At 63.1% G+C, this 19,261-nt stretch overlaps 5 protein-coding genes across 5 annotated transcripts; 1 reads left to right on the forward strand and 4 right to left on the reverse strand.

The window, feature by feature from the left end:
• Positions 1-411: 411 nt before the first annotated feature.
• mdr_0 (Sophorolipid transporter) lies at positions 412-5,136 on the reverse strand. Its single transcript, XM_062768811.1, has 2 exons — positions 4,131-5,136; positions 412-4,062 (listed from the first exon to the last, which is right to left on the reverse strand). The coding sequence occupies exons 1-2, from the start codon at positions 4,860-4,862 to the stop codon at positions 625-627; spliced, it is 4,170 nt and encodes a 1,389-aa protein (XP_062624795.1). The 5' UTR covers positions 4,863-5,136; the 3' UTR covers positions 412-624.
• A 1,432-nt stretch (positions 5,137-6,568) lies between these two features.
• terJ_0 (Efflux pump terJ) lies at positions 6,569-8,143 on the reverse strand (the record flags this gene model as incomplete). Its single annotated transcript, XM_062768812.1, has 2 exons — positions 6,569-7,617; positions 7,654-8,143. The coding sequence occupies 2 exons, from the start codon at positions 8,141-8,143 to the stop codon at positions 6,569-6,571; spliced, it is 1,539 nt and encodes a 512-aa protein (XP_062624796.1).
• Positions 8,144-9,030: 887 nt separating this feature from the next.
• F35D11.3 (putative membrane protein F35D113) lies at positions 9,031-11,185 on the forward strand (the record flags this gene model as incomplete). The annotated part of the gene is made up of 4 exons (XM_062768813.1): positions 9,031-10,110; positions 10,148-10,403; positions 10,459-10,679; positions 10,736-11,185. The coding sequence occupies 4 exons, from the start codon at positions 9,031-9,033 to the stop codon at positions 11,126-11,128; spliced, it is 1,950 nt and encodes a 649-aa protein (XP_062624797.1). The 3' UTR covers positions 11,129-11,185.
• A 138-nt stretch (positions 11,186-11,323) lies between these two features.
• Positions 11,324-13,441, reverse strand: DIC1_0 (Mitochondrial dicarboxylate transporter). Its single transcript, XM_062768814.1, has 8 exons — positions 13,357-13,441; positions 12,849-12,990; positions 12,659-12,778; positions 12,360-12,467; positions 12,142-12,273; positions 12,023-12,098; positions 11,828-11,969; positions 11,324-11,774 (listed from the first exon to the last, which is right to left on the reverse strand). Exons 2-8 carry the CDS (start codon positions 12,922-12,924, stop codon positions 11,520-11,522), a joined length of 909 nt encoding a protein of 302 aa, XP_062624798.1. The 5' UTR covers positions 12,925-12,990; positions 13,357-13,441; the 3' UTR covers positions 11,324-11,519.
• A 1,131-nt stretch (positions 13,442-14,572) lies between these two features.
• On the reverse strand, positions 14,573-17,308 carry ACS-1 (Acetyl-coenzyme A synthetase). Its single transcript, XM_062768815.1, has 2 exons — positions 16,911-17,308; positions 14,573-16,519 (listed from the first exon to the last, which is right to left on the reverse strand). The coding sequence occupies exons 1-2, from the start codon at positions 17,180-17,182 to the stop codon at positions 14,773-14,775; spliced, it is 2,019 nt and encodes a 672-aa protein (XP_062624799.1). The 5' UTR covers positions 17,183-17,308; the 3' UTR covers positions 14,573-14,772.
• Positions 17,309-19,261: the final 1,953 nt, after the last annotated feature.

Raw genomic sequence — 19,261 nt, forward strand, 5'->3', positions numbered from 1 at the left:
CGCTGGCGTGTTAAGCATCAGATAAGCTTGAACTTAGAAGCACTTTGGGTGGGGCGGTCCGGCCGAACGCCAATATCCCCCCACGCGACGGCACACGTCGGCCATCGCGGTCTTCACAGGCAAGTGTGGTCGGGGGAACCAAGACCCAAGTGGTATGCATGGGGACAGACTCATGCGCAGGCAGGGCTGTATGGTACTCGAGATATATAGTTGCCCAGCCTCCGTCGGTTCCCCGCTAGCGATGGGGATTGTTGCCCCAGTCCTCCTTCCCCGCCCGCCGCGGGTGTCGCCAGGTCTACCAGTAGTTGGAACAATGCCGTAAACATCGCTACCTACCTCGCGAGCTGTGCACCGCTTCGGCGTTTAGTGGTGTCTAAGCGGGCGTGGGGGATATCCCGCCCCTACGTTACACGCGCATCGACGACATACATTCGGCGACTACCATGCTGTACTGCAGTGTGGAGCAAAAAGAAAAGGGAGATGTGTGGGTTGGAGGAGAGAGTGTTCGGAGTGGAGGGAGGGAGTATAAGTGAGTGGTTGATATGCTAACGTACAAAACTGCTATGATTAAAATACCTGTACTCGCCGCGGCCGCCCAGGCTCGGCCGCAGCTCTTGATCCCCTCTATTGGATACGGCTAAGGTTCTGCATGTGAACCAGCTCGGCGTAGGCGCCACCCTTGGCGATGAGCTCGGAATGTGTGCCCTTCTCGAGGACGGCTCCATCAGAGATGAAGTAGATGATGTCGGCGTTTTGAATGGTCGAGAGACGATGCGCAATCGCAACGACAGTGCGGCCCTTGGAGGCGTTGTCGAGGGCAGCCTGCACGACACGCTCCGAGGTCGAGTCGAGCGCAGCGGTGGCCTCGTCGAGCAGGAGCACCTTGGGGTTGCGGATCAGAGCACGCGCAATGGCGATACGCTGCTTCTGGCCTCCAGACAGCTGCGAGCCCTTGCCTCCGACATCCGTGTCAAAGCCGTCAGGAAGAGACATGATGAAGTCGTAAATGTTGGCGTCCTTGCACGCAGCGATCAGCTCATCTTCGGTGACTTCCTCCTGGGGCTTCGCGGCACCGAGGAGGATGTTGAAGCGGATCGAGCCGGCATACAGCGTGGGTTCCTGCGACACAAGGGCAAGCTGCGAACGGTATGAGGCGACGTTGATCTCGCGGATGTCGGTGCCATCGAGGGTGACAGAGCCCGACTGTGGGTCGTAGAAGCGCTCCAGCATCTGGACGGTAGTCGACTTGCCGCAACCCGAGGGACCAACGAGGGCGACATACTTGCCGGCGGGGATGTCCACGGTGAGGTTGCGAAGGACACGAACACTAGGGCGGGAGGGGTAGCGGAAGTGGATGTTGTGGAGACGAACATTGCCGACAACCTTGGACGGGTCGAGGATGATGCCGTCGGGCGAGAGGGCGTCGATCTCGGTGTCGTCGTCCAGAAGCTCAAAGATGGATCGAGACGCCGAGTTGGCCTGCGAGGCGTCGGGAACAAAGGTGAAGACGTTACCGGCCTGAATGGCCGCGAAGAGAACAGCGGTAAGAGTGGTGAAGAAGGTCGCCTGGTTGTAGCGGCCGTCAATCAGCCAGAGGGCACCGACGTAAAAGACAAGCGCAATGACGAGGAACGAGATACCCTGCGACGCAGCGTAGAGCATCTGAGACCAAATGGCGGTCTTGTTCGAGATTTTCATGGGCGTCTCGAGCGACTTGGAGTAGATGCGGTCGATGTCGTCCTCGCGGGTGAGGGATGCGACGGTGCGGACAGCACCAGCGGCCTCGGAGGCAAGCTGAGCGCTGGCAGCATGCCACTTCTTGGTCTTGGCCTCCTTCTGCACGACGACACGGAGACGGATGTAGCCCGATGAAATGACAAGTGGGATACAGGCGATGGCGATGAGAGCCAGGAGAGGGCCGTAGCAGAGACCGATAATAATACCGCCGAGGAGCGTGGCACACGACTGGATAATCGAGCCGAGGGTGACACCAAAGAGGCCCTGAACCTTCTGGGGGTGGTCGGCAAGGTTGGACGTGATACCACCAGTTGTGTGCTTTTCGTCGTCAAACCATTCAATGTCATGGCGCATGACGGCACGGAACGACTGCTTGCGGAGCTTGGCGGAGAGTTCCCAGCCGGTACGCGAGAAGCAAGTGTTCTGGAACCAGATGACAATGGCGGCGATGATGGCAACAATGAAGTAAAAGAGCGCCTTGTGGTTGAGGGACCGCTTGAGCTCCTGGGGGTCCTGAATGGTGAAGTCGTTGATGATCTTTCCGAAGAGGATCGCGAGAGCCGGGTAGACGAGACCAGAGGCAATGGCGCCAAGGGTACCAAGGACATATGCGACCCAGTACTCGCGGTTGAGCTTGAGGAGTCGAATGAACAGCTTCATGAAGGGGATCTTATCGCGACGCTTGTCAATCTCTTCCCGCTTGAGGCGCTGCTGTTCAAGGATCTGCGAAGCGATGGAGCGACCGGTAATGGAGCGAGTAAGCTTGAGCTGCTTCTCGTCTCTGGGCGAGGCCAGCGGCGAAGCCGGGCCAGGCACGAAGACCTCGTCGTCGTCAACGGCCTCGACATCGGCGGGGAGATGGTCAGCCGCCTGCTGCGAGAGCTTTTGGTTGGAGACCAGCTTGGCATAGGCGCCGTTCTCGTCAGCAAGGAGCGAGTAGTGGGTGCCCTCTTCGATAATCTCGCCCTCGCCCATGACGAGAATGCGGTCAGCGTCCTTGATGGTAGCGAGACGGTGGGCAATGACGACAGTGGTACGGCCGATGGAAGCCTTGTCAAGAGCATCCTGGACGACACGCTCGGACAGGCCGTCCAGAGCCGAGGTGGCCTCGTCGAGGAGAAGGATGCGGGGGTCGGAGACGATGGCACGGGCGATGGCGATACGCTGCTTCTGACCACCGGACAAGAGCATTCCGCGCTCACCAACAATAGTGTCGTAGCCTTCGGGGAGCTTGCTGATGAAGCTGTCGGCGTTGGCGTTGATGCAGGCCTTCTTGACGAGCTCAAAGCGCTCAGCGTCGGAGGCGTTCTCCCATTTGGAACCAATCAGACCGTGCTCGACGTTTCCGCGGACAGTAGTGGCAAATAGAGTGGGCTCTTGGGACACGAGACCGATCTGGCGACGGTACCACTTGAGGTTGAGCTCCTTGATGTTGCGACCATCAAGAGAAACAGAGCCAGAGATAGGGTCGTAGAAGCGTTCGAGGAGCTGGATCACAGTCGACTTGCCACTACCTGAAGCACCGACGAGGGCAATGGTCTTGCCAGCCTCAAAGTTGACGGTCAGGCCCTTGAGGATGGGCACATTCGGGCGCGATGGGTAGTGGAAGACGACATCCTTGAAGGCAAGGGAACCCTCGACCTGGTCGGGCTTCAGACCGCTCGGGTCGGCAGAGTCAATAGCAGGGACGCGGTCGATGGTCTCGAAGAGCTTGGCAGCGGCGGCCTGGCCCTTTGACACTGCCTGGAGCTCGGGGCTGATCATGGCCATGGAGAATGAACCGATAAGAATGGCCATGAAGACGTTGATGACGATACCAACATCGGCCTTGCCCTGGGCAACGAGCACACCACCGTAAACGAAGGCAAGCGCGTAGGCGGCGTAGATGGAGAAGAACATCACCGAAAGACCTGTTCCCTCAATGGCAGAGCCCTTGATGCCAGCCTTGCGGCTGAGCTCAATCTCCTCGTCGAAGCGGTCACCAAGAGTCTGACCGGTGCCAAAGGCATGAACGGTACGGATGGACGAGACGACCTCCTCGGCAAGGGTTCCCGCCTTGCCCACATGAGAAAGCGACTTAGTCGTGAATTTGGTCATCGTGATGAACATCATACTGCCGGTGATGATGATCACGGGGAGGATCGACGTCAGGGCGCCGGCGAGGCGAGGCGAACGGGCGTACGCAAGAGCGAAACCAGTGATAAAGGTCGCCAAGAACGAGAGGGCGATGGGGATCTTCTCACTGATGGACACCTGCACCAAGTGGCAGTCTGACTGGATTCGCGTTGCGATTTCGCCGGGGCCAAGATCGTCAAAGTAGGCAATCTGGAGGTACGATGTCAGCATTGTCCCATGGGCGCCGTGTGGGCATCGATGGCGCAAGCCTCACTCACCTCTTGACGGAGGACAGAGCGGAGATAGACCTCGCGCATACGCTTGGACTGCTTCTCGGACGTCCAGTTCCAGATGAGCATGTAGGCGTAGGTGCAGACAAAGAGACCGAGACCAATAGCCATAAGGTAGAGGGCATTGTCGCCAGCATCTTTCTTGAGCGTCTTCTTAGCATCGGCGAGGCGAGCGGCATTGGCGGGGGTCATACCCTCCTTCTCAATCGTGAGCAGGACGACGGCGAAGACGTTGAACGCCGTGGTCAGACGACCGAAGATAAGGGTCATGAGGGGCTGAGTCGCGCCGGCAGCGGCGGCCAGCACGAGACCAATAAAGTTGAGCGTGAGCTCAAACTTTGTGGCGAAGCGGAAGAGGCGGAAGAAGCCGACGGGCTTGGGGATGTTGTCGTCCTTGGCTTCCTTGCCGTCCTTGTCCTCGGCCCTCTTCTTGCCAAACGCGAAGCGCTTCTTCTTCTTCTCGGACCCGGTGGCGGCCGTCACCGTGGTGCTGGGTGCCGCTGGGGGCGAGGGGACCTTGTCGTCATTGTCGAGCGACGAGGCAGCAGTGGAGCGCGATCGCGAGTGGACTACGTCGGGGACGTTGAGCTGAGAGTCGGAGTGGACGGGGCCGAGCTCAATGTCGTCGGCCTTCTCCTTGCTGCTGGTCCCGGTGAGGGTGGTGAAGGTCGCGGGAGGCGACACGTCGGAAGGGTTGGGGTTTGGGTCGTGGGCGGCCATTGCCGCAGGGGAGTTGGGGGGGGGGGGAGTGTTGTGCGATGGGTTGTTGTGAGAGAGCGTGGGGGGGAGGTTGATGTGATTGGGGGTAGATGTCGGTGGGGTGCCTAGTGATGATGTAGGATGATGGAAGAAGGAGGAATGTTGGTGTGTGTCACAAGAGTTGACTGGACTGGTGTAAAGTAAAAGAAAAGGAAGGTAGGTGGTGGCGTGGGGAGGGAGGCAAAGAGTGGGGTGATGGATTGCACCGTAGTAGTGCGCCGCCGCGTGCCGTTGGATGTGCCGAAAACAACTGACGATGACTTTGAGACATCGGCACCGTCCAGACACTTTCAAACTCCGTCCGTGCCGCGCAGCGGCGACACGCGGCTAGTGGGAGTCGACGCCGGAACCGAGCTAGCCCTCGACGCAGCACGCGATTCGGCCCCTCGGCAGCAGGCAGGCCAGGCAGGCATTACGCAGCAACTATGCATGGGGGGTGGGGTAACCCGCGAGTTGCCCGACACGATGCCCTCCAACCTGCACACCGAGTATCAAGATGGGACGCCTGATGGCTTGGCATCAGTGCTCCACCGGCCGCCGACGGGGGCCAGCACCAACAAACGAGGAAATCCCTAGACGCCCCCCGCATGGTCAAGCTCTCCTTCCTCCTCAGCCAGGCACGCTCGCCATCGACACCAACAATGACAATGACAAGAGATCACTTTGCACGGTAGCCATGCACACAGGCCCGTGCTCACTGCAACGCGTAAGCCACGGCGACACTGGCCCAGCGTGCTGACTACGCCGAGGTGTCCCAGCGCCGTGGGCCGACGGACATGGTGAGCAGCGAAGACAGCGCGTGACTCTGCGGAGCGGGAATCCCGTTTGGGCTTACACACTTGTATCGGATCTCCCGCCGCCAGCAGCGCCGCCGGCGCCAGCCGCCAGACCACCTGGCCAGCGTACATCCGCCTCCAAGCCCTCGGCGAGCCCTCGGTGCCCGAGGGCCCGAGGCCTTGCGCAGCGCAGTGCCATGCACTCCAGCGACCGCCCTTGCTCTTCGGCGAGGGTGGTGCTATAAACGATGTTATCGAGTTCGGACCGAATTTGGGCTCGGGACGTCCCTGAGGTGGAGGCGAGATTCTCGGAGTACAGGCTCGGGGCTTCGGTCGTGGTGTCGACCACGCGAGATGCGACGCGTTGCAACAGGCAGCGATGCCGCACGTACATGGACGGCTGTAGTGTTACGGAGATGCGATTGCGCTCTGGCCGCCTCGGTCAGGCTCGGGGAGAGCGACGATAGGACGATGGCGTGTCGGGCTGCGGGCGGGGCGCGGCGGCGCAGTCGCTGGCTGGTTGGCTGCCGAATTGGCACCGCCTCTGCACGTACGCAACCACGCCGCCTTGACGCACTCCACTGCGTGGCGCCACCACATCGTCGTCGAATGCACTCGCCGTACATGCGACAGACGAGGCTGGCGGCTACATGGCGCCCGAAGCCGAAGACGGAGGTGAGAAGCAAAGTGATAGCCCACTTGGCGCCAGCGTCTCATTAGCGGCGATGACGTCCCCCCCTCCTGCGCCCTGTGATAAACCTACGTCGTCTAATCTTTTCTAATCATATCTAGTTGCATCGGAGCTACGGCGCCAGGCTAGCCGAGTAACAGGTGCCTCGGTGTTTGTCTGCCTCTCTCGGCGTTGTTGCTGATGTGCATGGCGCTTAGCACCTACTCCGCGGCCGCCGCCGGCCCGTGTGGGCGGAACGAGACGAGGAATACCAGCCCGGCAACGAGCGCATAGGCCGAGGTGAACAGGTAGCCGTTACGGCTGCCGGTCCAGTCGTCCCCTTGCTTGCCTGTGCCCAGGAGGGCAGTCTGTACCGCGAGCCCGAGGACTCCAAACACCTGGAAGACGACCTGGGCAAAGCTGCCACCGACGCCGGCAAACTCGACGGGAAACGCCTGCGTAATGGCCGTGCTCGTGCCGACAAAGTTGAGCATCCCCCCAGTGAAGCCAAGCAGCATGGAGGGGAGGATGAAGCGAGGGTAATTGACACCACGACCGCCATCAGAGAACGAGAGGAGGATGGTCGATGTGCACATGAGTGCGGCAGCGATGGGCTGGACGACGCGGGGGCGCGTCACGAGTGCGGGGAAGGGCTGGGTGAGCAGCCCGACAACGAGGCAGGTCACGCCGGCGGGGAGCAGCTTGGCCGCCGTGAGGAGTGGAGAAAGGTGCAGAGCGTCTTGGAACCAGGTTGCCAGGCGGAGCTGGTACGTCGCGAACCAGAGGAACGAGGGCGACGCCATTACGACGAGGGGGAGGATGTTGGGCAGCTGCCAAATATCATGTGGGAGGAGCGTCGTCCCGCGTGGGCGTTTCGCCTCCCAGACCAGAAACGCGGGGAAGAGCACGAGCGAGAGGAGCAGTGGCGCGAGGAACAACGCCGAGGCGTACCCCGCGGCCGGAGCCTGCGTGAACGCGGTGATGAAGAGCACCATCGCCCCAAAGAGGAGGAGCACGCCCCCGACGTCCATGCGCGCGAGCTTCGCCTTCCCGTCCAGCGCCTCCGCGACGGCCCGCGAGCGCGGTATGAGTGCCATCGCTGCGCCCGAGAGCGGCAACACGACGATGGCCACGAGGCGGAAGTACCACCGCCACGAGGCGAGGAGGCACACGGCGGCGATGAGCAGGGCGAGCACATTCGCCAGGCCGGCAGCGAGGCCGAAGAGCGCGAGGGATTTCGCCTGTTCCGTCGGGTCGGGGTACATTTGCACTGTGTATCGTGAGCTTCACCACCGCCAGGACGCACCGATCATGTTGATCGCCGACGGGACAGTGAGCACCGCGACGAGGCCGCCGAGCGCGCGGAGCACGAAGAAAGCGTACTGGCCGCTCGTGAAGCTCGTGCCGAGGGATAGCGCACCGAGCAGGGCAAATCCGACCACGAATACCCGGTTGGGAGGAAACACGTCGGCCAGCCTCCCGGCCGCGAGCAAGGCGGCAGCGAACGCCAGGCTGTACGACCCCAGCACCCACGCCTCGTTGGCCGGCGCGATGCCCAGGTCCGCCGAGATGGCCGAGGTGAGGAGGAACGCCGCGCCGATGCCCGCGCCGTCTATGAACATTGACACGCTGAACAGGGCGAGGAGGGCCAACTTGTGCGCGCGGGATAGTGTGGCGAGGGGGTTGGGTGTGGCGGTGTGGGCGGCGAGCTCGTCCGCCGGGGGTGGCTCGCCCCCTCTCGAGGGGAGCTTCTCCTCGTCCACGGGGAGGGTCGTATCGATCGACGCGCTGCTCATGCTTCCAGCTGATGAACCTCACCACCATTGCCCTCACCAAGTTTTATACCTCACCATCGCCACGAAACACCCCGCCACGATGCCTGCTATCTCTCCGCCCTGCCGTCCTGCCGAGGACATCACGTGACGCCTTCGGCGAAGCCTCACTCAGCGTCCCCTCCCGCCCAGCCAGTGATCCGCGGTGCGTCGAGCGCGCAGGCCAGCGTTGCCAACGGCGATTGTTGCGCGCCTGCTCGTGCGGGGTAGCTTGCTCAGCTTGGCCGACGGACGGCTGGGTGTCGTCGTATCGCTTGTCAGCGCGCCGCCGGCAACCTGGCCTGCCTGCGGTGGCGGAGTCATGGTGCGTGACTCATGGTGGTATCTTTCTGCTCGGCGCCGACGCGTCCAGGAATGCCAAGCCTCGGCTATCTGCGACCTCGCTGGATTGGAGGCTGGCATTAGACGTGCGATGTATGAGTGAGTCATGTTGTAGTGGTGGTGGGTGATGGTGAGACACGGTGGTGCGGGAGGTGCCATCCTATGTAGGCGACGGCGCCTTGCCCTGTTCCGTCTTTCTGGGCATCGCCCCAATTCGTCCCTCCTCGCTGGCGGAGCTGCCGTGCCCCCAACAGACAATGGCACACAAACCTCGAGTACAGAACGCTGTGTGCATCAGCATCGGCGCCACTGCCGATCAGCCCTCCGCGTTGTGCCACGCCACGCCACGCGACCCCCGCACGGCCTACGTCATTACCCTCCTTTCGGCCTCGCGACCATGCCGTCAACTCGCTCCCGCCAACAACACAACCGACTAAAATCACCACCACAACACCATTCTCTTCTCCACCTCTTTTCTCTCGCGACCAAAAGCCGGCGCAGCGACCCAGCGGCCCAACGTACCCGGCACCATGTCCCCCCAGCCCGCGCCGCCACAAGCTGCGCGCCCGCCGCCCGCTCCCCCGCCGCTGAAGGCCCCGCTCCGCTTCGTGCTCGCCCTCGCTGGCCTGTGTGCCGCCTCGCGACCACCAGAAGGCGTGGCCTGGTCGCGGGCCGACGCGGACGCGTTCCTCGACGCGCTGCTCGCCCAGCTCGACCTGGTGCGCGACGTGCTCCCGCCCGACGTGGTGCCCTCGGACGTCGCTTTCGCCGCCGAGGGCCACCAGGCGTGGACGCCCGAGGACCGGGACGCGCTCGCGCGGACCCTTGTCCAGGCGTGCCTCGCCCCCCGAGCAGGCGGGGACAAGGACAAGCCCAAGGTCGTGTACACTGCCGCTGCGCGCGCCGCGTCGCACCTCGCGCTCAGCCTGCTCGGCCTCGACGCCGGCGTGCTCCTCCCCCGCGCGGAGAAGGACGTCGGCGCCACCCTCGCTGCCGCGCTCGAGGACGCACATACCGACCAGGCGGTGGACGCCGCGCGCGAGAAGCAGAAGCACGGGTGGGGCGGCAAGCTCGGCCGCGGGCTGGCCACCGGCGCAGGCGTCATCGCTGGCGGCGTGCTCATCGGCGTGACGGGCGGTCTGGCCGCCCCAGCGATCATCGCGGCCCTCGCGCCGCTCGGCTTCGGCGCCGTGTCTGCCGCCGTCGCCCCCTTTGTGCTGGGCACGCTGTTCGGCCTCACGGGCGGTGGGCTGGCCGGCGCGCGCGTCGCTGACCGCTGGCGCGGCGTCGAGGAGTTCAGCTTTGTCGAAGTTGGCGCCGGGACCAAGCCGAGCCCCGACGAGGTGGACGACTTGGCTACCGGCCGCGCGGCGGTGCTGTTTGATGTCGACACGCTCGACTTTGATGACGAGGTGGAGGAGAAGCCGCGGGCGCGGGCTGGAGGGGAGAAGAGCAACGACGGCGATGACGACGACTCGGTCGAGGCTGCGGCCCGCCGAGAGGTCGAGCGCAGCCGCAAGGAGCTGTCTGGTCGCATTGTCCAGGCGTCGATTGACGCCGGGACCGACACCGAGGCCAAGGTGCCCACCCCGCCGCCGCCGAGCCTGACTGTGAGTGTGCCGTCTCCGAACCAACTAACACCCCCAGGGCACGATCGTCGTCCCCGGCCTGCTGACCGTCTCGCGCACCGAGGCGCTGACGTCGTGGCGGGCAATCTGCTCGCCGCGCGGCTTCATGCAGTACCGAGCGCGTCTCAAGGCCGAGCGCGAGGAGAAGGGCGAGAAGGTGTCAGACGACGAGCTGCAGCTCCAGCCCGCGGGGTTGAAGGACGGGCGCGACGTCTACCTCCTCCGCTTCGAGACCAAGACCATGCTGGCCACTGGACGCGACATCGAGTCGTGGGGTGAGTGCCCATTCACTCTTGGCTCCAGGCCCCGCTAACGCCACGCCCCGCCCAGTCACGTCCAAAGTCGCCGGAATCGCAGGCACAGAAGTCATCAAGCGTACCGTCCTGTCAGCGTACTACGCTGCCATCGCGCTCCCCCTCACCGTCTACAAGCTCAGCACGATGACGCTCGACAACTCGTGGATGTACGCGCAGGGCCGGGCAGTCAAGGCCGGCCGGCTGCTGGGCGAGGTGCTCGCGCAGCGGGTCCAGGGCGAGCGGCCCGTCGTCTTGGTGAGTTGCACCACCACCACCTCAAATCCGCCCACCCGCTGACCTCTTCTTCCCAGATCGGCACGTCCGTCGGCTCCCTCACAGTCCTCCACGCGCTGCTATACCTCGCCTCGCTGCCCGACCCCAAGCCGGACATTGTCGAGTCGGCATACCTCGTCTCGCTGCCTTCGTCGCCAACGGCACAAGAGTGGGCGGCGGCGCGCTCGGTCGTCGCCCGGCGCCTCGTCAACGCATGGTGCGGCAACGACTTTGTCCTCGCCGTCGTGGTGCGCCTGCACGAGGTCGTGTCCCGCGGCGTGACGGGCAACTCGGGCATCTGCGTCGCTGGCCTCGGGCCCGTCGACGTGCGCGGCGTCGAGAACGTCAACCTCTCGGGCGTCATCAACGGGCATAATGAGATTAATGCCAGGGCGGGCGAGATACTCGAGGTGATCCAGATTGACCAGTAGGGCGACGGTGATACCTGAGGCGTGTACCATCCCATAGACACTAGATGCATCCTGTACATTGTATTCGGCACAATCAGCTCCCAGTGTTGTCACTCGACCGGCCGGAACATCCGGCCCCGTCGTCGCGCACCCCCATTCCCGGCACATGCCGCACAAATACACACATGAATTCATACACATTTTTCTCAATAGTATGGCTAGGCCGCCCTGTCGCGGCTTGCAGGTGCAGTGGATGCGGTTGCTGTGCTGCTGTGGGGTGTAGTGAAGTTGGGGGCTATTTGGTCCCTTGTGGCGAGTGTCAAGCTGCCAGAGTCTGGTTGGTGAGGTATCCGACCGACGCACGCCGTGTGCGTCGCTGGTCGTCCGTGGTCGTGCCGGAGCAGGGCACTACTTAGAGAAGCGTGCCGCCCGTGGCACGGTAGCGGTCGACGCCCGACTTGAGCTGCTCGAGGATGAGGAAGATGAGCGTCGTCGTGGGCTGGAGTCGGATCCAGGCGGGCACGAAGCCCTTGAAGAGGACGCGCGGGCCCTCCTTGGTGATCGAGTCGCGGAGCACTTGGAGGACCGACGTGTTGCCCTTGCTCGCGTTCATGATGCGCGCCTTGATGACGTCGGCGGGCGATGTGACGGCCGTGGCGACAGTTCCCTGGGAGTCAAGTCAGCAGAGCGCTCTCACTCAGCCTGCCACGCGATACCCACGGCACCGAGCGAGGCGAGGAAGTGCAGCATCGAGCCGTCGGGCAGCCAACCAGTCTGGAGCAGCGACGACTTGAACCAGTCGTACGCTCCCAGCTGGGTCATGTTCATGAGCACGGAACGGATCGTGTTGGGGACCCAGCCGCTGGGCGTGTGTCAGCAAGGCCAACAACCACTTGTGGCAGCAGCAGCACTCACCGCCACCACGAGAGAATGCCCTCGGTCCTGGCCATGGTGTACAGGCCCTGCACCGAGTTGCGGTAGTTGTAGCGCTCTGAGGGCACGTCAGTGATGGTGCCACACCCACCACGACCTACTCTCAGGCGGCTTGGCCTTGTCGGCCTGCATGCGGACCATCATCAGCTCGGCGGGGTTGCCCAGCACGCCAGCGACACCGCCGGCGATCGAGCCGGCGAGGGCGAGCTTCCACGCAGGCGCGGGGCCCGGGGCTAGGGAGGGTGTTAGCGCAGGGCTCAGTCATCGGAGCGCCGGCGCCGGCGCTGGCGCCTGCGACGCGCCGCGCGGCGCCACTCACTGGTATGCAGATACGCCTTGGCCTCGTCAAAGACGGCGAAGCGGATGACACTGTACGTCATCTGGCGGAGGAGGGTGCCGGTCAGGCCGTCGTACAGGCCGCGGATGCCTGGGTGCGGTTAGCATTCGGGGCGATCACAGTCGTCGCCACACAACACATGTTGTTGATGGTGGCCAACACGGGCCGCGACGAGCCGGCCCGGGCCTCGCCACGCCTCAAGGCGGTATCCCTCGCCTCGCCTCGTCTCTCGCACCGGCACGTTCTTCTGAGCTCGGGCTCATTGTCTCTCTGCTACTCACCGGCCGTGTGGATCGTCTTGCGCATGCTCTGGATCATGCCCTTGTCGCCCGTCGCCTGCAGGCGCACCTTGGTCAGGTCGAGCGGGTGGGTAATGGACGCGGCCATTGCGGCGGCGACGCCTGGGTGCGGTGTGGTGTCAGCGTCCACTTGCGTCCATCCGCCACCGCCGTCATCGCCACCGCGACCCACCTCCCAGCCAGAAGGGGTACGGCTTGGGCTTTGCCTTTGCCACGACGGGCGCGGGGAGCTGCTTGGTGTCGCTCATTCTTGGTATACTATGACGATGGGTAGTTTCGACACGTCGACAGCACGCCTATATCTGGTCTGCTAGCTGGGCGTTGTTAGTGGGCATGCACATCGCTCGCTACAAGTGATCGAGGCACGGGATGGGGATGGCGGACAGCGGCACGGAGGGCCGCGCCGCTGAATGTGGATGTGTGGAAATCGCCCACAATCATTTCCATCGCACGCTGGGGGGCGGGCGCGCCGGCCCCGGCCCCGGCCCGCGAGCACTGTCCCAGATGCATGGTCGCGGCCTGCATTGCTGTTGCTGCTGCATCTCGCCTCGCCTCGACGGCGCACCGCCGAGCCGAAGCAACCAACCGCACTCGCCGGATTTGGCTGCGGGGTTCCACGGGGTAGGGCCGGGCCAGCTATCTCCGTTGGGCGGGCGGCCATCCACGGCCTGCTTGCTTACCTCGGCGATGAGTGGTGCTTGAGAGTATGAATGCAAGAGAGACAGACGACGACGAGGAGTAAAAAGGAAGAAGGAACAAGAGGACTGAGCGTGTGTTGACAAGTCGAGAGTCTGTTGCCCGGCTTGTGCGTGTGACTGACTGTGACTGACAGCAGCGACTGACCAACAACGGCTCGGCCATACGCGGTCGATGCAGTCATGTGCCCCGTGCTCCGGCGCGCGCTGCATACACCTATTCACACGCGCGCAGCGCATTCCCCGCTACAACTAGCGCGCCGTGACTCCTCTCACAAAGTTATTCGAACCGCCGCCAGTGTCGAGAGCAACAGACACAACACGTGCCCGCTGTTGGTGCCATGACGCAATGGCCACAGCCACCTTCCCCGCACAACCACCTCCGTCGCAGTGACTCTTGCAGCACAATTACACCGATACCCCGGCGTGCAGCGGCGCCAGCAGGCAGAAAGCATGCCCTCCCCGCACACGCTGGGCCGAGCAGCGCCGAATACAGCACGGCCGACGACGACGTCGTACGTCCCCCTCCCCCACTGCCCCCGCCGCTCGCCTCCTCGCCTCGCTCCTCGCTCGCCCCAGCAACAACCCCAAAACGCCACGCCAGCCCAGCCCGCCCACAACGACGGTCCGTGCACGCCCTCCGCGGCGGCCCCACATCTGTGCCGGCTTGGCGTCGGACTTGGAGGGGGAGGGGGGGGGGGTGGACACAGGTCGGTCGACGGCCGCGGCGCGGACTCGGACATGGCGGATAGCAGCAGCAACGTGAGCAGTGAAGCCGGCACGTTGGTGCTCGGTGCATTCACTGCACGCTACACCGCACGACTGACTGACTGCCGTGGCTTGCCGCCCGCCCGCTGCTTTGCATTATCTTATCGCGTACAGGGCCACCTTCACCCGCAGAGGCGAGCATGGCGAGCATGGCAGGTTGCAGCCATCTCGTCACACCCCACTCTCTAACGCACTGGGAGGCCATTATGCATCTCATTCCTGTTATGCTGTGTCCCCACCGACACGTCACAAAGCTCGCACTCCAGATCTCTAGATCTGTTGTTGGTGCGTTGGTGAGTAATGCCCCGGAGTATGGAATCGTCGCGACGACGCAAATGGAATCACGATGCCACAATCCGTTCTTTCGTTCCACCTCGCACCACCTTCGTCACCATCGCAGCACGCCCCGCCTCCCCCGCCCCCACCCCCGCCCTTGACACAACCAGAATGCATATACAAACTACTTCCAGTCCAAACCCACAAATAGCTTCTGAAAGGTCTGAGCTGCCACCAGTCACCAACCCTTGGTGACGTTTTTAGGTGGCTACACCCTACTACGGCAGATCGCCGATGAGCCCGGCAATCCCCAAATCCCAATTACTCCTTGTTTACTCGTTTGCGCCTCCCAGAACTTTACTTCTTGGCGGCAACAACGTCCTTGATGTGCTGGACGACGTAGGGGTCCGAGATGGACGAAAGGTCGCCAAGCTGGTCACCCTCGCCCGAGACAATCTTGCGGAGGATACGGCGCATGATCTTGCCCGAGCGGGTCTTGGGAAGGTCGTTGACGAGGTAGATCTTCTTGGGGGCAGCGAAGGGGCCAATGACCTTGCGGACCTGGATCGAGAGCTCCTTGGAGAGCTCGGCCTCGGACGAGATCTCAAACTCGGGCTTCATCGTGACGAAAGCGTAAACGGCCTGGCCAGTGATGTCGTCGTGAGCACCGACAACGGCAGTCTCGGCAACACCCTTGTGGAGGATGAGGGCAGACTCGACCTCGGCGGTCGAGAGACGGTGGCCAGAGACGTTGATGACGTCGTCGACACGTCCCTTGATCCAGAGGTAGCCGTCCTCGTCACGGGCGGCACCGTCACCGAAGAAGAAGTATCCGGGGTAGGGGCGCATGTACGTGTCGAGGTAACGCTTGTGGTCACGGTAGACGGTACGGGCAATGGAAGGCCAAGGCTTGGAGCAGACAAGGACGCCCTCGACGTCGTCACCCTCGAGCTTCTGGCCCGTGGTGGGGTCGATAATGTCGAGCTCGTAGCCGAAGAAGGGGAACGAGGCCGATCCGGGCTTGGTGGCGATGGCTCCGGGGAGAGGGGTGACGACGTGCGAGCCAGTCTCAGTCATCCAGTACGTGTCGACAATGGCACACTGCTTCTTGCCGGCAAACTCGTTGTACCAGTGCCACGCCTCGGGGTTGATGGGCTCACCGACCGAGCCGAGAACACGGAGCGACGAGAGGTCGTGGTTCTTGACGGCGTCCTCGCCCATACGACGAAGGAGACGGATGGCGGTGGGGGCCGTGTAGAGCTGGGTAGCCTTCCACTTGTCAACAAAGTCCCAGTAGCGCGAGGCGGTGGGGTAGACGGGGGTCGACTCGAAGACGGTGGTGGTGACACCGAGGGCGAGGGGACCGTAGACAATGTAGGTGTGGCCGGTAATCCATCCGACGTCGGCCATGCAGGCAAACTTGTCCTCTGGGTGGGCGTCGAAGACGTACTTGACGGTGAGGAGGGCACCGAGGAGGTAGCCGGCGGTCGAGTGGACGACACCCTTGGGCTTGCCAGTCGAGCCCGAGGTGTAGAGGATGAAGAGGGGGTCCTCCGAGCTCATCTGCTCGGGAGGAGAGTAGGTGGGGACCTTCTCGGCCTCCTCGTCCCACCAGAAGTCACGGCCGGGGGTCATGGAGACCTTGTTGCCAGTGCGGCGGAGGACGAGAACCTTCTCGACAAGAGGGCACTCCTTGAGGGCGGCGTCGACAATGGCCTTGGTGGCGATCGACTTGCCACCACGGCGACCCTCGTCCGAGGTAAGGAGGACCCTGGACTCGCAGTCGTTGACACGGTCGCGGAGCGACTCAGCAGAGAAGCCGGCAAAGACGGCCGAGTGGACGGCACCGACACGGGCACAGGCGAGGAAGGCCGCAGCCGCCTGCCAGGTCATGGGGAGGTAGATGGAGACGGTGTCGCCCTTCTTGACACCCCACGAGCGGAGGACATTGGCGATGCGGTTGGTCTCATGGAAGAGCTCCTCGTACGAGATCTCGCGGGCATCTCCGGGCTCATCGGCCTCGTAGATGATGGCCGTCTTCTTGGGGTTTTTGTAGTAGTGACGGTCGAGACAGTTGTACGAGGCGTTAAGGACACCCTCGGGGCTGGGAGAGGAAATGTCAGCCAGGGTGCAATTTGGGAAGAGTGGGGGAGGGATGGCTTGGCTTGGATAGTGGGGGGGATTGTGGATGCGCCGGGGTGGTGGTAGTACGGCAGGCACGCCGAAGTGGGGGAGGGATTTGGGAAACGGCGTATCCGGTCCGCATGCCGCGTGATCGGCAGTGGAGGCGGCTAAGACGGTTTGGACCAAAAGGAAGGAAGGCACGACGTGTCCCAGATCCCAGACCAGCCCAGAGTGACCACCAGACCAGCCAGCTCCGATGCCCACACCACACACGTCAGGTGGACCTGATGGCGCGCGCACAGACCGCGGACCGGGCGGCGAGGTGGCGAGGAAGGCGGGACGCATCTAACACAAATGCTCTGTGTACTCACAACCACTGGATGTCACCCGCCTCGAAGCCACCAGCGCGGACAGTCTTGAAGGGCTGGTACCAGTCGAGCTCGGTGTTGGCCTTCTCAGCCCACCACTTGTCGGCGTTGGGGCCGACCGACTTCTCGTACTCGGTCTTGTAGGCGGCAAAGTCGGGGCCGATGAAGGGGAGGGGACGGCCACCCTCACCGCGGAGACGCGGGGGAGGGGGGTAGTCGTGCTGGTGGCCGGGGTGCTCGTCGACGAGCTCGGCGTGGTGAACAGGCTCAGCCATTATGTGTGCAGTGGTGGTAGTAGTAATTGAAGAGTGGGGAGAGGTTGTTTGTTCTTTCGAGACTGCGGGTGTTGCCTTTAAGAAGAGTAGAGAGTAGGCTTTGCTTGTCCGAGTCGTAGGTTGTGGGGAAAGAGCAAGTGCGTTTGTGGTGACGATTTGGGGGATAGATATAGGATGGATGTGTCGCGACGGTCAATTTGCTGGTCGACATTGTCCGCTGGGTCGACCTGGAGGCCCTGATTACCCCGCACGACGGCAGGTGGGTCTGTGCACCCAGGAGTGGGTGGGTTGGCCTGGGTGGCCTGGGTGGGCGGCGACGACGACGGTGGGTCCGAGCGGCTGTCGACTGGCTGGTCGGTCTGTAACACACACGCGCCGCGCTCCCTCCATCCCTTTGCCCTGTCCTGCGTGCTCTGCGGCTGTGGGCGAGGGAAGACTTAGGACAACTTAGGGGCGCCAGGCGGCAGACGCAAGGGTTTGTTACCTCTTTCCTTTGCCCCGCCCCGGGTACAAACTCGACGACGCAACGACATGGACCACAACTGATCCGATGTTTTTACCCCTTTAGGCAACTGTACGTGTTACGCCCCATCCGGTTACAGGGTTGCCGGCGACTCGTGCCCCCATTGAAAGTGAAGCCTTCGGGTGTGCAGCTTATCTATTCCCTCCAGTTTTGGCCGCCAATTACAATGACAATTTGCCATGATTTGTATCGGCAGGATCGGCCGATTAGGGCCTCGAGTGTGGCACCGACAAACCTGTTGCTTGTGCTTCGACCACGACGACGATTGACGCGTGCCTTTTCGCGACGCACCACAGCGTGCAGCGCAACGCAGCTCTAACGACGTCGCCGCCGCCGCTGTTGCGCCGCCCAGCCCCTACCCCACCCACCCACCCAGCCAGGGACAGGACGCATGGGCACAATACCGCCCGCAATCACGAAGCGATCCCACAATGTCCGCACTTGGCGCCCCGCCAAGAACCCACGGGGGTCCAGCTGGGGACGAGCTGAGAAACGTAGCCAGCATCCCCGCAGCCACCCGGAACACGACACATCTACGGCCCGAGCCAATGATCAGTGCGGTAGATGAACACGGTGGTGGCCGTGTGGTGGAGCGGGTGGAGGTGCCCGCAGCGCCCAGTCAGGTCGTGCTCATTAGAACCATCGCGCCTGGCTTTCGGGGCTTTCAGACGCGCGCACCGGGGAAACATCTGGGTCAGTTGTCGCGATCGCCCCGCCGTATCGAGAGCACACCTAGGCTCAGTGACGAGCGCGCAATGGCACGGGTTGGCGACGTGGGCGGCGGGGCGAGTGGGGTGCTGCTGCATGTTTACGGGCGAGAGGAGATGCGAGTGCTCGTTGGTGCTGCTCGGTACTCGCGAGAATCTACCCTCGCCAGTGGTGAGCGATTGTCGTCTGTGAGCACAGCACAGCCATCCACGGCTTCCACAGCCGACAGCACCGACGGCGGCTTGTGCGGATCCAGCATTCCATCGCACAGGTGATTTCTCTTGGCACTGCGCAATAACCCACTGTAGCTCGCTGCGCAGAGCGACGATTCGCACGCGCGCAGTGGCAGCCAGTGGTGGTGGCGAGCGCGTGGGCAAAGTCACTCCACCCACCATCCCTGGCTGATTGGCGAGACATGTCGCAGCAGCAGTGCCGAGCCCTGCCGCCTTAGCCGCAAATAACCGTTGCTCGACCAACGGGAAACCGTCAAAGACGGCAACAACGACGAGCGACGAGCGACGACGATGCGGGGCGTTGCCGGGCGGGCTGGCGCTTGAAACACGATGATCGTCCGGAACAAGTCGGGTGGGACCCGTTTGTTGCTGCCGGTTGGCAGCATAGCCGCTATCATCTGGGCGCGACCGCGACAACCTCTAAGCTTATTGTTCCTGCCGTCAGGGAGGAAGAGTGGCCCCGAGGTCTCTTGGCAAAAGCCTCGAACCCACTCAAACACAAGAGAGGAGAAAAATGTCGTCCCAGCATGATCGCATGGCCACCCCCGCCTGGGCCGGCTAGGTAGGCCCAGTCACCACCCCACCTCTCCACGACTGGGCCCCACGACGACGACG

Source organism: Vanrija pseudolonga, chromosome 2, assembly GCF_020906515.1.
Source record: "Vanrija pseudolonga chromosome 2, complete sequence".
Taxonomy (NCBI): Eukaryota; Fungi; Basidiomycota; class Tremellomycetes; order Trichosporonales; family Trichosporonaceae; genus Vanrija; species Vanrija pseudolonga.

Coding starts and splice junctions, on each gene's coding strand:
- mdr_0 (XM_062768811.1), bottom strand. CDS start 4,862: ATGGCCGCCCACGACCCAAACCCCAACCCTTCCGACGTGTCGCCTCCC. Junction 4,063..4,130: donor GCTCTGTCCTCCGTCAAGAG/GTGAGTGAGGCT, acceptor TCGTACCTCCAG/ATTGCCTACTTTGACGATCT.
- DIC1_0 (XM_062768814.1), bottom strand. CDS start 12,924: ATGAGCGACACCAAGCAGCTCCCCGCGCCCGTCGTGGCAAAGGCAAAG. Junction 12,468..12,658: donor CAAGACGATCCACACGGCCG/GTGAGTAGCAGA, acceptor AACCGCACCCAG/GCATCCGCGGCCTGTACGAC. Junction 12,274..12,359: donor CAAGGCGTATCTGCATACCA/GTGAGTGGCGCC, acceptor CACCCTCCCTAG/CCCCGGGCCCCGCGCCTGCG.
- ACS-1 (XM_062768815.1), bottom strand. CDS start 17,182: ATGGCTGAGCCTGTTCACCACGCCGAGCTCGTCGACGAGCACCCCGGC. Junction 16,520..16,910: donor GCGGGTGACATCCAGTGGTT/GTGAGTACACAG, acceptor TTCCTCTCCCAG/CCCCGAGGGTGTCCTTAACG.